At 36.8% G+C, this 15208-nt stretch overlaps 1 protein-coding gene across 14 annotated transcripts in view; it reads right to left on the bottom strand.

Moving 5' to 3' along the window:
- The window catches only part of PARD3 (par-3 family cell polarity regulator), a 450646-nt gene that overhangs the window by 199516 nt on the left and 235922 nt on the right, over positions 1-15208 (bottom strand). For all 14 annotated transcript variants that reach the window (XM_069859364.1, XM_069859367.1, XM_069859365.1 and 11 more), the window contains 3 exons: positions 11076-11201; positions 9331-9707; positions 42-181 (listed from right to left, as the gene is read on the bottom strand). In XM_069859364.1, coding sequence (XP_069715465.1) covers positions 42-181; positions 9331-9707; positions 11076-11201 — 643 coding nt within the window. The remainder of the gene's footprint in view (positions 1-41; positions 182-9330; positions 9708-11075; positions 11202-15208) is intronic.

The following is a 15208-nucleotide window of genomic DNA, read 5'->3' as shown; positions in this document are numbered from 1 at the left end:
CATGCCAAAACACAAAGAAACAACATGTAACGCTTCATCACCTCAATTAATCGGTCTCCAGCTTTTAGTCTCCCATCTTGAATAGCTGCACCTCTCGGAAGGATGTTTTTCACATAAATTGGAGCAGAGCCACCAATCGGGACATCCCTTGAAGTAATGCTAAATCCCAAGCCTTCTGTACCTGCATAAAGGATGTAGAATATTACTTGTTAAAATGCGTATTTTATATCAGACTTTTTCTTATCCAGCAGAATGTATGTACACCTTTAATACAACCCATGAAAATACATATGTAAGATGTAAGAATTATTGCTTGGAAAAAAATAAATAAATAAAGGGGGGAAAGAAAAGGGCATATATAGGAGTGCTATAGCTGAAGCACTAATTCCTGGCAAAGGTCCCTCAGCAGACCCTCCTTGCAACTCACTGTTCTGATGATTTCCAAGTCATTGCCGTATTTCTAACTTTCCATTTCAGATGAGTTGAGTGACAAGGAATCAGAACAAAACATATCTGATATCCTGTCACTGCCTTCCCCCCTGTCAATCTGGATCTCATCAATGATCCTTTCATCCTCTTTTGCAACTCTTTTGGCAGTGGCAGTCGGCTGACACTGCTGGCCACAGGGCTTCATCAGCTCACTTATGGACACTGGCAGGTGACAGACAGAGCTGGAGCTCAGTGGTCTCATTTCTTCTGCTCCGAGGAACCTCCAGCTGTTTTCTGTCAACAGCTCCTCTGCCCTAGGGCCTCAGCCCAGCTCTCGCTGGTTTCCACCCCACCTTCTGCTGCGCAAGCAGGGAGCAGAGGCAGGCTGCCACTTTGGAGGCCCTGCTGTGCATCCAGGTGACTGACCACACTAGGCTAAGACTGACTGGAGCAAAACAGAGATGCTTAAGATGACCTGGAGAAATCCAGAGGAGGAGTCCAGACAATAAGGGAAATGACATTTGCTCATATTTCAGATAAATTATGTCCATAATTGGTTATTGAAGCGTACCTTAGGATCCCACAGCTCTGGGATTCACAAGCCAAGGACAAACAGAAGCCTTTCCTACTCAGCAGAAAGCTCACTTGTGATCCAATTTTTGATGCAGTCTGTCCAGTGCCATCAGCAACCTTTAAAAATCTACATTGAAACACACCCCAACACTGCACATCAAGTCTACTCAGACCACTTACTCTAGCACAGAACACGGACAGTCATTCAGCAGAGAGCATCCCTGACACAGTGTCAGCATCTACAGCTCCCATCTGAAACATCTCAGGTTGTCAAGATATGTCTACAGTTCAAGTTCACTGGCTAGGCATATGCACGTCCACCCTATGTTTACTTTCATGTACTAAAGCAACCTGCAGTTAAGACTCAGAAATATCAAGTGTGGTCCGTAAAAGCTGCACAAAATATCCCTTTGCATAAAACCACAGGGACAGACAGAAGCCAAACCTTTTTGCAACAGTCCTCAGCTTTGAGCCCTGGGGAGCTGAACACAACCCATGTGAAACACACAACTATATAACCATTTGAAGTTAAAGCCTAAATTAATTTCTGTCTTACTGCTCCCTACGCATATTTGCTGGGTCTGCTCTTTTACTGAGGAGGTTAATATTCTCACTTGTGAAAAGGAAGCAGGAGTCCAATAGAGTCAACCTTAATCTACATGCACATTTCTGAAATCTGCACAATTACATATGATTAAAATTTAGAACAATGTATTTTATTATCAAGATGCTAATCATGTTAAGAAGAAAGCTGACACAGGTGACAGGGCTGGGAGGTACATAATCTTTTAACATCTTCATCTTGAAAATATGTAAGTCCTCATGTATCCACAGGAAGTGCAAGGAACTCATTTTGTTCAGGAAATCTGGATCAATTCCTCTAGGCTAACTATTGTGATGCACCCTCCTTCCTCATATGTCTGCAGCATTCAAGATAGCTGAAGAACTGACATTTGAATTTGAAAGTCTTCATTCACTTTCAGGCTGATATAAAATTTATCAGTGCTATTGCATAGACATGAAAAAAGTATTAGATCTCATATCATCCATATTTTACTTTGGAGACCTCACAATTTTAATGACGCTTCAAAGGTTCATAGAGCTCTTTAATTCCTTGCGACATGTGAAGATGGTCTGTATAGGTGTACGGTTCTTTTAAGACACTTCTCAGCTTTTTATGGAATTTATCTTTTTCTTATTTTAAGGATCTATGTTGAATACTGCTCTTTGAGTGTAGGTTTTGTCTGCTAAAATTTCTAAAGTAATATCAGAACATGACTGCATGCCCAGGACAATATTTCATTATTAATAAGATTAATCTCCATAGCCTGATTACAGCTTCATTAAAGATGTCTGGTTCAAACACTCCACTTTAAACCTTCACGGAAAAAACAGAAGTTGAAATGTTCACATTACAAATGCTCACAGGATATAAATTTGGACTATGGCATTTTCTGCTGTCAAATCACAGGCTTTACCAAAGCCAGCAGAATGCCACAAATCCACACTGAGCCCAGATATTAGCAGAATAAAATTCTAATTACTTGTTTCTGTGGAAAGAGGAGCCTTAACAGGGCTACACTTTGCTATGCTGTTCCGTATAGCTTTGCATGTGACAGCTTTTGGGTGTCATTTTCCTCTTTTTCACTGCTTCATTTTACTATTCATGGACTAGAGCTGCCTTTAGCTGCAGGACAGAGCTTTATAGGTTCCTATGTTTATTGTATTAGAAGTTCATAGATTGGAAAATAAATGGATACATTCAAACAGGGCCAAAACCGAATATGATTTATGCGACTAGCTTGATTTTAAGGGTTTTTTTATTATTATTTTTACACACAAAATTCATTTAGTTATCTCTACTCCAGGCATTTCAGTTGTATACAGAAATGCATATAACATATCAATATCTTCCTTCTGCTAAAATGTTTTCAGCTCTTAGGGTGTAAAACTGCATTATAATAATGAGGAAACTGTGCAAACATACTGTAGGCTCCTCCAGATTCTCTGACTTATACTAATAACAGGGGAGAAACTGGACTCACATACAGGCAAATGCAAAACAAGGACAGAAAACAGAAGGAATTTCCATTTTTTGAAAGCATGAGAGTCACCCTACTCAAAGCTAGGAGCTTTACATTGCAACATCTTGATTATGTGAGCTCTGTTCAACTTAATCTCTTACAGATTTTATAAAGAGAGAGGGTAGGAAACATTTTCCTCTCTCTATAGCTGTCATCTCTGACACTGATCAAATTAAACCAAGTGATAATAACATTTAAAAATTACCCACTAATTTGTGCAATTCAAATTCTTCGGCTTCTTTGATAAATCAGCAGCTCTCTCGACAAGTTAGCGCTCCCCTTTTCTCTTGAATGTGATGCTGAACACGCCTTCTAAAGTTGCGTTACCCTCAGGAGCTCAGCAAGCTCAGAACTGAAGACAAAGTTGTTCTAGTGAATAAAAAGAACTACCTTGTACAAACAGAAAAGTAGTAGATTTGCTGCTTCAGTTGGTGTTTTAGAGGAATGTAGTTCTAGTAGCATTAAGATGGGGTGAGGTAAAGAACTTCCACTTTCATCTTCATCTTATTTGGAATCTGCCTGATCACAAAGTGATAGGATGCTAAAAAAATTAGTAAATCTTACTAGAGCTCACTAGGTTTTCTGTTATCTCCCAGTGAAGAAGTGTCTCATTTCTCAATAATGCCAGGATTATCTTCTTGATTGTGGAAAAATGTGTCTGGCATAACACTTCTGTCTTTCTAAGGCTCTTCTGCATGTGAAATTATGTGCTCCTCATCCAGCACCAACTACAAGTCTAAATTCTCAACAGCAAAACGTGCTGCTGGGTAGAACCACTGCCAGAACATGAGATGAGAAGCAAGCATCACCTCTACGCTGCTTTCAGTATTTTCATTTCACTCTTAAAAGGACATTAGTTCAGGCACCCAATAAGGAACATCTGAAGTACACTGTCTGCCTCTTACAATACTTCCCTTACAGCTATCTTCCCTTCCAGGGCTGCAAGCAGAGCTAGAAGTAAACTATGCTCTTCTTTCTCTTCTACTTCAATACACTTCTCCCCAAAATTTTATTCTGTAAAAAAAAAATCATTTCTAAAACAATGGAAAATGTTTGGTTACAAGACAATTGGCACCATATTTGTTAGTACTTATGCAAGACAAGCAAAGAACATTTCAGAGCAACCTAAATACAGAAAATCCATGTGGGGGAACAGTCCTTGGATGGAATAAAGGATGGTTAAGGGTAAGTGCAGATTCTTCATGAGGGAAAATGAACACACTCTCCCTTTCCTAAGACAGTATTGGAGGTTGATTATGCATATACACAGCTTGTGACACAAAGTCACAAAAATTACAAAATAAGGCATATTCAACTAATGAAAGTATTAGATTATAAAGCGATCCAGAATAAAGAGAGAGAGATAACATTACAACAAAACTATGCAGAGGAGTCGAATGCTCTCTGACAATAATCAGCACAGACATTCTCATTCTAAGCATTTCGAGTTCCTGCTTTTTCACAGCAGACTCTTTCTTGAGATCCATGTACAGATGGGTGACTGCTGAAATAAACATCCTACTGTTTTATGCTAGAAAGCAGTTTTTATTAAGGACTGGACACAAACAGCAAATGTGTTTTCCTTGTTGTCAGGGCCTTCACTAACCTAACCAAGACCATTACAGAGACTTCCTGAAAAATCATTTTACTGCTCCTAGTTTAAGCCAAATATTTTCAGAATTTGTGTAGTGTAGTCAGGGTAACTGTACATGCAAACAATAGCTTAGAAGCCTGACTGCTCAGCTGCCTATAAATATAAAATTTCTGCAGCCACATGCAAAATCAAGACAAATTAATTGCATGCCCATTTTTATTGAGTGATTTGGAACAAATATTTTTTCACCAAGCAAAGTTCAGACCTCTCAAGATCTCTTTGATCCACCTGTCAGACACATTCTTCCCTTATTTGCTGCAGCCCGCTAATAAATACTAATCAGAAGTGTTTTTTAAAAAATGTAAAGACGTAATACGATGCCTTTTACTTTTCTTCAGGGGGTAATAATGTCCAAAATTATTTGCTTCGCTTTTGAACCTCATTTCTCAAGGTCACTTAAGGAATTTAGGAATCCACATGCTTCATTTCAAAAGTGACAAACAACCCTACTGCATCTGAACAAGAATTCTAAAAACTGTCTAAGAGAACGTATCACTTAAAAAGAAATCTTAAATAAAAATTTAAAAGGTCAGTTCAAAGTCTGGCTCAAGAAACTGTGTGGGAAAACAGGACAGTATGATGAAAAATGCATGTAAATTTGTTTGGATACATGATGTAGGATATCTCACAGACAACTTCACAGTCCTCTCTTCTGCACTCTGCTATTTAAACCCAAGTAAAACAAGTCGACATCCATATCGGTGCTTTACTCCACAGCAAATACGATGACATTTAAAATTATCATACTCCCAAACTACCCATGACACCTTCTCTATTTATTCAATGACTTCTTACAGAAAGGAGCTGGGGTGCAGCAAGGCTGAGTGTCAGCGTAACGCAACACTGAATGCCAAGTCACCTGGTGGAACTTGCAGCGTTTAAGCTCAGCTCTGTATGTAAGATGGAGCAGAAGGGCCAGCAAGCCAAACAGGAATCCAACAAGGAACTCTTAAGAGCAATGAGTCTCCTAATTCTCCTCATATCTACAATTTAATCATTTTCTCTATTGCACTGCACAAAGGTACCTCCTTCCTCTCCATCTTCTAGGAAATAGCTGCTACAGCCTTTCTGTAATGGACCAGGTGACTCCTACAGCTTTCCTTCTGTAGGGTATCCTGCAGTTGTGTCACTCACTCCTTTCTCTGGAAGCTATACTATTTTGCAGGAGGCAAAGTCCTGATCCACTGAATACTTCAGACAAAAAAAAGGGGGAAAAATATTTACTGGAACTAGGACTAACTTAGAAAACAAGAGCTCAGATCTGACATATTATGTAGTGAATTATATATTTAATTCTGCTAGAGAAATGTGTAGATATAGACGGAAATGATCCAATGCAATGAGTATTATACTTCTGGGTAATCAAATAAAGTGAAGCTAATTTGAAGGCTGAATACTTCAGGCCTGTCTTAGTACAATGACGTCAAAAACAGTACATATGAAATCTAAGGAATACAATATCCAACTGAAAAGCATCCTTTTGAACACGGTGAGTATTAGGATAAATGCTGCGAGTTACTCAGTGCTCAAAGACTAAGCCTTAGAATCACTTGTTGTATAATTGGTTATTTATTATTTAAGTGCCAGACTAAATTTCACTCAATTGCACTGACTCACATGCTTGCAGTCAAAGAAAAAACACTCCAGAATTGTCTTGGTGTATACGAAGTCAGAACTTGTCCTAACAGTCTGGCTATTATGTCAGTGTTATTTCCTCTATACAGCTGCTGTAAAGATCTATTTTTTTTTACTTATACTTAACTGCGTATCAGCTTACACCAAAATATATATAAATATAGGCTTGCTGTCATGTCTTGTGCTATCTCAATTTGTGTGAGCTATTAAGCTAGACTGTTACACAGCCTTAATGGCATTAGAATATCCACAATAACCCCTACATCTATATGCTAAAAGTTCAGGCCCTGACCTTTAAGGAAAGATAAATAGATATCCATTTTCATTTAGAAAAGCCAACAAACATTCTGCATTGACTGAAACATATGACTGACCTTCTCTTCTGACTTTATTAAACAGCTAAATCCTATGAAAGTTCAGGTTCTTTTAAAATGCCAAAACAGCAATAAATATTAAGAAATCATAATTACAGAAGCACATACTGTAGGGATATCTTACCATATTATTTTATAGAATAAGGCTCATGCAATATATAGAAACACAGCTGTAATAAAGAAGGTCTGCCTGTATTGAAAAAGAGTCAATTCTCATATACTACATCATTAACCAGAAAGCACGGGTTAAATCAAAAGTGAATTTCAATGTGAAGTCTTACATGCTCGTGTGGCTTAATGCAACCCACAAGGAGTTTTTAATTCAAGTATCGCAATTGGTGAAATAACTGCTGTCTTTTTAGTCACATCTGTTAAATATCTCTAAAGTCTGTATTAGTACAACATCCTTCACAAGAAATTATCAAAGACAATCAACATCCCCATTGCACTTATATTTATAATAAACTACTTGAGGCCATGCTTAAGAGTGTAGCTTCATTTCTTTCTCCACATGTATGTTCTTAGAGTGATCAAATGAAAGCCAAAATGAGAGGACATACCTCCTTCTATAATGGATATTAACAAATGAAAGACAGCAATGATAAAAAGGTGTCCTTCCTTATGCACATTTTTTAACAAATATCACCATGCATAAAATACAGTTACACTAAACAGTTTCTGTCTGTCTGACTACAATCTGAGCTAGATGCCAATTTCTTGGTAAGTATTATTCACACAATAAGTAAACTGTTCGGAACAGATATCTCCTCTGAACTTCTGAAATACATTGTAGATACGGATTTCAAAGCTTTTACTAGTGTAGGAGCCATCAAACGTCTTTGGTGTGAACTAGATGTTACATTATCTTATAGATCACCTTCCATCATCAGGTGGCACGCATCTCCTTCACTCCAAAACTGTTTAACATACTGGTGCCAGCAAGGCTAATTTACTTTAGAGAAGTGTCGAGAGTATTTATGAAACAGTATCCAGTGCAAGGGGACAAAAATGTAACTCATATCTCAGTCAAAGCATCCATAACACAAATTATATTCTCGTATCTTATGAGCAGCTATAACACCATGATTATTTTATGCAAAAATATGGTGTTCCCACATTCTATATTCATTTGTTACTGCTTTTAAACTATACGAAATGTCTATTTCCACTTCTGGCTAAGAATTCTTTTATGTAATGTCCAAGTGATATATCTACAGGCTTCCACAGAGAAAACAATAGGTAAATATCACTGGGCTGACTGAGAGCATGTTTGTAAGCACAGTGACTCCTTAATTTAGCCAATAACAATAAGTTTTTCCAAGCAGGCTGATCCGAGCTGATGGCCAAAAGAATTTCTTGAAGGAGCATCAACAACAGAAGCAAACTGTCAATTCAACCTTATGTCATCCAAGTTTGTAGAGCTTAAAATTCAGCAACCAGAAAGAAGCAATCTGGTGGTTCATATGAAGTTCACAGAAAGGAAAGTATAACGATAATGTGACAAGTAGCCTGCTACCTGTGAAACTGTGAAATCTCTACCATTCAATGCATTCTCTTCAATGCCTTTTGATAAAAAGATTAATTAATAAAAATTATTAACACTATGCAGACAATATCCTAAGGGAAAATACTCTGAGATCACAGAGAATACTGGCATGTGAGTAAACTTTTCACTGTGTAATATAAACCTTACTCTTGCTGATAGAGATCAAATTGTATCTAACCTTAAATGTGCTCGTTTTACTACTGTAAAGCTTACAACATGTAAAATCCTTAAAAAGAAAAAAAATTCCCAACTTGCATCTGAATGTCATTTTTCATATTTCAAACTACCTTAAAAGCATGCAGAAGGTTACTACACAAACATACCAAATTTTCTCACTTAATACATTTAACACTTTTTATGCCATAAAAATTCTGCACATGTACCAATGCATCTACGTGTGCACATGCAACACAGATGTTGAGATAAACACGTACTGCTTTCTCCTCTGTCCTTAAATAGTCTCTCACTCCCACTCAAATGACATTAGCATAAGGGCTAAGATAGGAAGTATCACATTACATCTCAACCATTCAAACAAAGACTTTCACATCCCAGTGGATTAAAGGAAGGCCTTAGGTTGAAATTTGAAATTCCAATTTACCAACTGGATGCAACACACTCTCAAGATCTAATGGCCAAACCACACTTACTCAGTTTGCAAAGTCATGATAACTGTAAATTACAGAATATGGGCCAGTTTAGCTTATTTATTTATACCAAACAGTTCACCTCTCCCTAGGTCTTGCCCAACAGAATTTGAAGTACTTACTGCAATTCTCTATTAGTTGAGAGACAGAAAACTATGTTAAGCACTCCTCAAAATGGCCTTTTACAAACACATTGCACATACCAAACGCACAGCTGGACTGCAAGGCCCGCTATCAGGGAAAACTCAGCCCCTTGGCTTTGAAAATGAACCCATCGCATCCCTCATGATACTGCAAGCTGTCCTGCCCAGTACTATGGCACTGGACACATGTACATGCACTACACACCCATACCTCATGCTATATGAGGAGCGCACTAGTGCCTTACCTTTTCTCAGCTGTATACTGAGCCTCTTCCCTATCTTTTTGGTGTTATACCCACTGTTTGCAGTGAGAACTTTCTGAGGTGATGGTACCAGGCCTGAAGGTGGTTTCCCTGATGAATTCAAACTATGAGGTAGCTGCGAGTAGGAGTCTGTCTGATCGGACTGGTTACCCGCTCGAGACATTCTTTGTAACGTGTGAAGTCCAGAATTGTTAATACTTTTGCCATCAGCATACTGGGAATCGGGGCTGAACCGGTTGGAGTAGTACGTGTTCTTCTCGCTTTGGGACAACTGTTCATACTGCTCTTTATTTGCCGCAGGGACTACGTGGAACCAAATGAATGGCGTACGCATGGCTTGGCGAAACATATGCTGTGCTCTAGGTTTCAGAACGAACAGAAAATTAGCAAATGAGGGCTGGCAAACTACAAGACATTATAAGCATAATTACTGATGTTAATTAAACAACACAAGCTGACAGACACATTGCACTCAAGCATAAACTATAAAACTTGAATCTGTTCACTAGCCTGCTTGGTTCGCTTTTTGTCAAGTTTTATTGCCTTAGGGTAACACAACAGTTAAATGTGCTTAACAACTAATGTACCAAATATTGGATTCAGAAAAACAAAAATTTTAACCAATCTTGAAATCCAGACAGTTCTACAGCAGGACTGCAGTGGCTTTTTGTCTTGAACCTTGATAATTGCTTCTTCAGGCTTCTTCTAACAGTCACAACAGAATTATTAGAATGAAAATTACACTTTATACAAAGATGATGTGTTTCCATAATTTGTTGAGAGTGTATGCAGTCTTGGAAAAAGCCTGGTCTACACTTTACTTTTGTAAGTCAGTAGTCTTTCAGAATACATTAAGAAATAGTAAAAAAATGCTTAATCCTGGACAGACACCAGGCTTCAGGTTGTGATCCTAAGTACACAAAGCCAAGAAGTCACTTCCAACGCTTGACAAATTGTGATTCAGAATCTCAGAAAAAACTGAGAAAAACTGCTTTCTACCACGTTATAAGGTCACATTGCAAAACAGGTTAAAGACATAAAACCCACAATTCAAACGTGTATTATGTATAGGACAATCAGCCTAAATTATAGTTCTTTGGCCCTCAACATGTTAAGAGTTTTTAGAACAATATTATCATCTTTGAAATCACTTGTTTTATGCACACCTCTTCTCTGCTTTCTCTTTCAATCAAATACATGCTAACTGCAATCTTATTTCACTTTTACAAGTCCTTCTGATTTACCGTTTCAAGATACTACCAAGTCTAGGCTTCCAGTAAACAAATATTTATGATCTCACAGACTTCTCCATGAAGTTTCTGCACATAACACTTGTAGGTCTCACACATATAAAACCACAACTATTTTTAAACTGGTAAAAATAAAGTCTCCATGCTGTCCACATATTGAACATGATGCATTGCAGGTAGTGTAGCAAAAATTATATGGGGCTTTCAAGATAAACAGTTTACCAATGCAAGAGGAAAAAAATCCATAATGTGCAAAAACAACCCAATGAGAAGTGCATATACTCTAAAGAAAATAATAATCTTGAATTTTTTGTAGTTTGGCTAACTAAAACACGAGTGACCTTTAGTGTATCTTTTCTTTATTAAAAAAGGTAAACTTAGACAATTTTTTCTTAAATACTTTACTTCCTCAAATGACTGCAAGGCACAGAGTTAAAGATTAAATAATGCAAGATAACATGTGGTAAGTATACTTACTGTTCAAATCTCCTATTCCGAAGGTCTCCATCATTAATCCTGACAATACAATCATTCTCACGAAAAAGGTTTTCTTGTTCAGCTTTTCCACCCTTCTCCAATCGCTTCACTAGGAGCCCCAGGGTTCTGGAATATTAAGATTACAGATTTTTACTGTTCTTTCAATCTGCAGCATAGAAAATCCTACCAATCTAATATTTTATCGTAATCATTACAGAAACTAAATTTTAAACCATCTTTACCCTGAAGCAGGATACTGTAGTTTCAAATAATTTGCAAATGTTACCTGAATTATTACCTCTTATCCATGAAACAAGCACAACATTTAAAAGTAAGAACAAACAGGCAGTATGATGACAGCACATCCAGTCTTGCAAAAGGCTGAGATTTCTAGGCAGTAAAAGACCCAAGAAGCACTGCGCCTGTGGCAGCCAGCATCATTTCTGCTAGTTAACTGAAGTTGAATTTCTGAATTAGCAGAGAATACCACAAGCATCACTACTGTTTTTGTGCAAGTAAACATGGGGTCACTTCACATAATAACCAGTCTATAATGAAGGGATGGATAGAGGAATCAGGAACTTCATGCAAACTAAATCGTTTTCTTTTTTAAATCTTAGCTTTTACTAAGCAGCAAGTGGAAATTGAAAACTTAAATGCCATTTTTAATTTAGCATATTATCTTAAATTTACCAGTTCAGTAATGACTGAAGGCATTAATGCTTGATAGCCTCTGTGCAATGAACTGGTCATCTCTGTCTACTGCTTACTCACAGTGTCATCTTAAGGACATATTTAGAGGTAAAAAGTAAACAAATATTCAACCTGAAATTAAGAAATGGATCCTGAAGAGTGGATTTCTGAGGTATTGTTAGGCTAGTGTGAAAATGACATTTCTGTAGCTGAACTCTAGATTTGAAGAAGGATTCAATCTTCAGGATTATTCTTGCATCAACACTGCATTTGATTTTTTTGAAGATCAGCTTTACTTTGAAATCCCTCAGGTCATATGAGTGGGTCAAATTCACATCATCCAAGTCAAGAGCACTACTTTTTCAGAACTCCTTTCAAGGCATAGTGTGGAAAACACCTGGTTGTGTGGCAGGAATTGCAAGACCACATATGTCTTTTAGCACAAAACCTCCAATGATCATAGCACTTCAGTTCACACGTACCTCAAAGTAAATGAGCAGTCGATGCTTAAAAGGACTCCTCATGTGCTCAAAAGTTATAAATGCACTTCATCAAATGGGTTAGAAAAGCAAAATTAACTTTAGCTTATTCTACTTTAAATTCTTCATTTACAAATTTATCATAAACACATGCAAATGAGACATTTATTTTACAGAACAGCCATACATTTTCTCCTGCAAGGCAGATGATGGAGTAAGAGAAACAATCCTAGCAGTTATTTCCATTTTGGAACCACCTAAAGACATTAAGATATGATGCTGAAAGGATCTATACATGTAAACAGACTGTGAGAAGAAAAACAACATAAAGTATTTTGACAACACAAATCATTAAATGAGGTTTGAGTCAGACATTAACATTTAAGTTTCCATCTGATACAGAGTATTTTGCAAATACCTAATATACTGCACCTTTGACCCGTTCAGGGCTCCCATCAGAGGTAAACCTTCCCCACCTCATTTAGTTCCCAATGGACCACTTGGGTGCAGTCACTGATGCTGTGACTGGGCTTTAGCTCAGATTAATAATCTCTTTCCAGTAACACTGGAGAGTACAAGGAACAGTAAGATTCCATAAAGCTAAGCAGTAATTTCTCCTGGACACATGCATTTCAGAAAAAAAACAAACTGAAAAACACAACCAAGACAAGTGTGTACCTAGTCCTGTCACCCTCCATCCCTTGCTGATATTCTTTGGGTTTGGAAAGTTTCACCTTTTGTAGATTCCTTCCAACAACCCAGCATCTCCTATTAAAAAGGAAAATTTAAAAAAAGCAAAACCAAATTTCCCAAATTTCCCAAAGTGAAAACACTTCTTCCATGTTTTGGGTTTTTTTTTTCTGATCACCAATATGGTGAAATATCTTGTATCACCTAGATATCTTAGGTGGTTTTCTGATTCTTTCCCACAATCTTCTAATACTTCGCATGACAAAAAAATCCTACAAGTCCACACTAGTCTCACACTGACTCGATGACCACATTGTGCTCCATTTTGTTCCAAAATTTGCTGATAATTATGCAGGCATGTTGTCACAGGAAGAAAAACAAAGCAAATATTAAAAATATCAATTCAATTTTTCCTTCTTTTCAGCAAAATACGCTCTGAACACAGCCTCAGATATTTTAAAACAGATAAATAATTATAAGAAATACCATTTTATATTGTTTGTTAGCCGTAGAAAGCATGAAAATTGATGTTATCAATGTTAATGATAAAAGCAAAAAGATTTGCAAGCCTTCACTACTTTATTTTTATCAGAATTATAGTTTTAATACATATAAAACTGATGGTTAAAAACAAGTTTGCAACTTTTTCACTTCTGAGTTGTTGAATTTCTCTGGGGAGACAATGCCTTTGGGCCTGAAAGCAAAGTTATTTAAGAGGACATCTCTAAATGGGGAAAAGATAGCAAGCACATATAAAACTGGTGATGCTACCTTTAAGAGAAAATAAGCCAAATATTTTAAGAGAAGAAGAAAGAACTGTATCTACTCTTCCTTTCTTTCACTTCATGCTTGACAGCACTTTGATGCACATGTGATGGTTTGCAACACCCAAAGACAACTCAGAATTTGGATGTGCATGCAATGCCTGCACGACAGCATACACAAGGACTGCTAAAATTGTCTTCCCTATATGGTTAGATATGAAAAATGTCACATATTTGATATGCTACATATGTCACAATTGATATGTTACACAGCAAAAAATATTCTACACAAAGTACAACACTCCAAGTTAATACTATGACAATACACTATACAAAGTAATATTAATCCCAATGTCTCCACATACTTAAACAAAGTAATTGCTCTATCAATGGTTTCTCTACAGCATTTTTGTTGAAACACTGCTTTCTAGTTTCTCATTCTAAAGTTACCTTATTGACATAAGATGCACCTTCATGCATGGTTTGTCATTCTCAGATTTAGTTCACTTAAGCTCTCAAATCTAGTAAAAATTTTACTAATCCTAACCAACAGTAAAATAATGTAAATAAACTACCAGTCAAAATTGCAAATAATCTCATTAAACAAAGGCTACAAGTTCTATTAATGCAAGATTGCTCATCTCAGACACAACATATGGTGCTCACGAGGGTCTTACTTATATACCAAGGCATATAAAGCTAAAATTACTGAAAACAGATTCAAGGGTGGATGAACAGCCTGAGTCAAACCTGAAACATGGATCCTCACAGTGCCTTTTAATTTATTTATTTTTTAACATAAACACAAGTCAAAAGATCCCTTTAGAGACGGTTCCAGAAACAATTTCCTGAATACAGTTCTGCATAGCAGAGTAAACTCCAGTAGAACTTGCAGAAAGTTATGGTCTTGAAAATGTTAGTAACAAAAGCCTATCAATTTCCTACAGTATTTCTTCTGTATATTATGGTTAGATGCAAGAATATGACTCTAAAAAAAAGACACTGTGGGAATTCATGTTTGTTGTTGCACTGACTACAGATAAACAGAATAGACCTGATATTGCAAATATGCAATAACCTAAAAACTAATTGGATTTTTTTTTCCCTGCCATATGCCACCACCATTAATCCTGATAAGCGGAGAGGTAGCTCTACTACAATTTCAATATTACATTTCTTAGATTAGGAAAACATACAAATTTTGAAAGCCCGTAAACTAACCTAGTATAAAATACAAAAGTCAGTATATATATTCATTTAAACACAACCATGTGGCATACGAATATACAGGTGCATTTGAATTTGCTTAATCTTGACGAGTTAAAGTAAGTCACCACATTTGTTAACGTAAGTTCTTCCATAATAAAGGTCTTAAATTGTAACTTCTTCAAGAACGGAATTAAATATTGTGCAAAACTCTGCAAAACACTTTGCAAATCTGTACCTCTATAGAATCAATAATTATAAACAGATATTGGGTGCCTGTTCTGTTTTAGCTGACAACATT

The sequence above is a fragment of the Phaenicophaeus curvirostris genome, chromosome 6, assembly GCF_032191515.1.
Source record: "Phaenicophaeus curvirostris isolate KB17595 chromosome 6, BPBGC_Pcur_1.0, whole genome shotgun sequence".
Lineage (NCBI taxonomy): Eukaryota > Metazoa > Chordata > Aves > Cuculiformes > Cuculidae > Phaenicophaeus > Phaenicophaeus curvirostris.
Note: the sequence above shows the minus strand (reverse complement) of the source record. Positions and strands in the feature narration are given on the sequence as shown.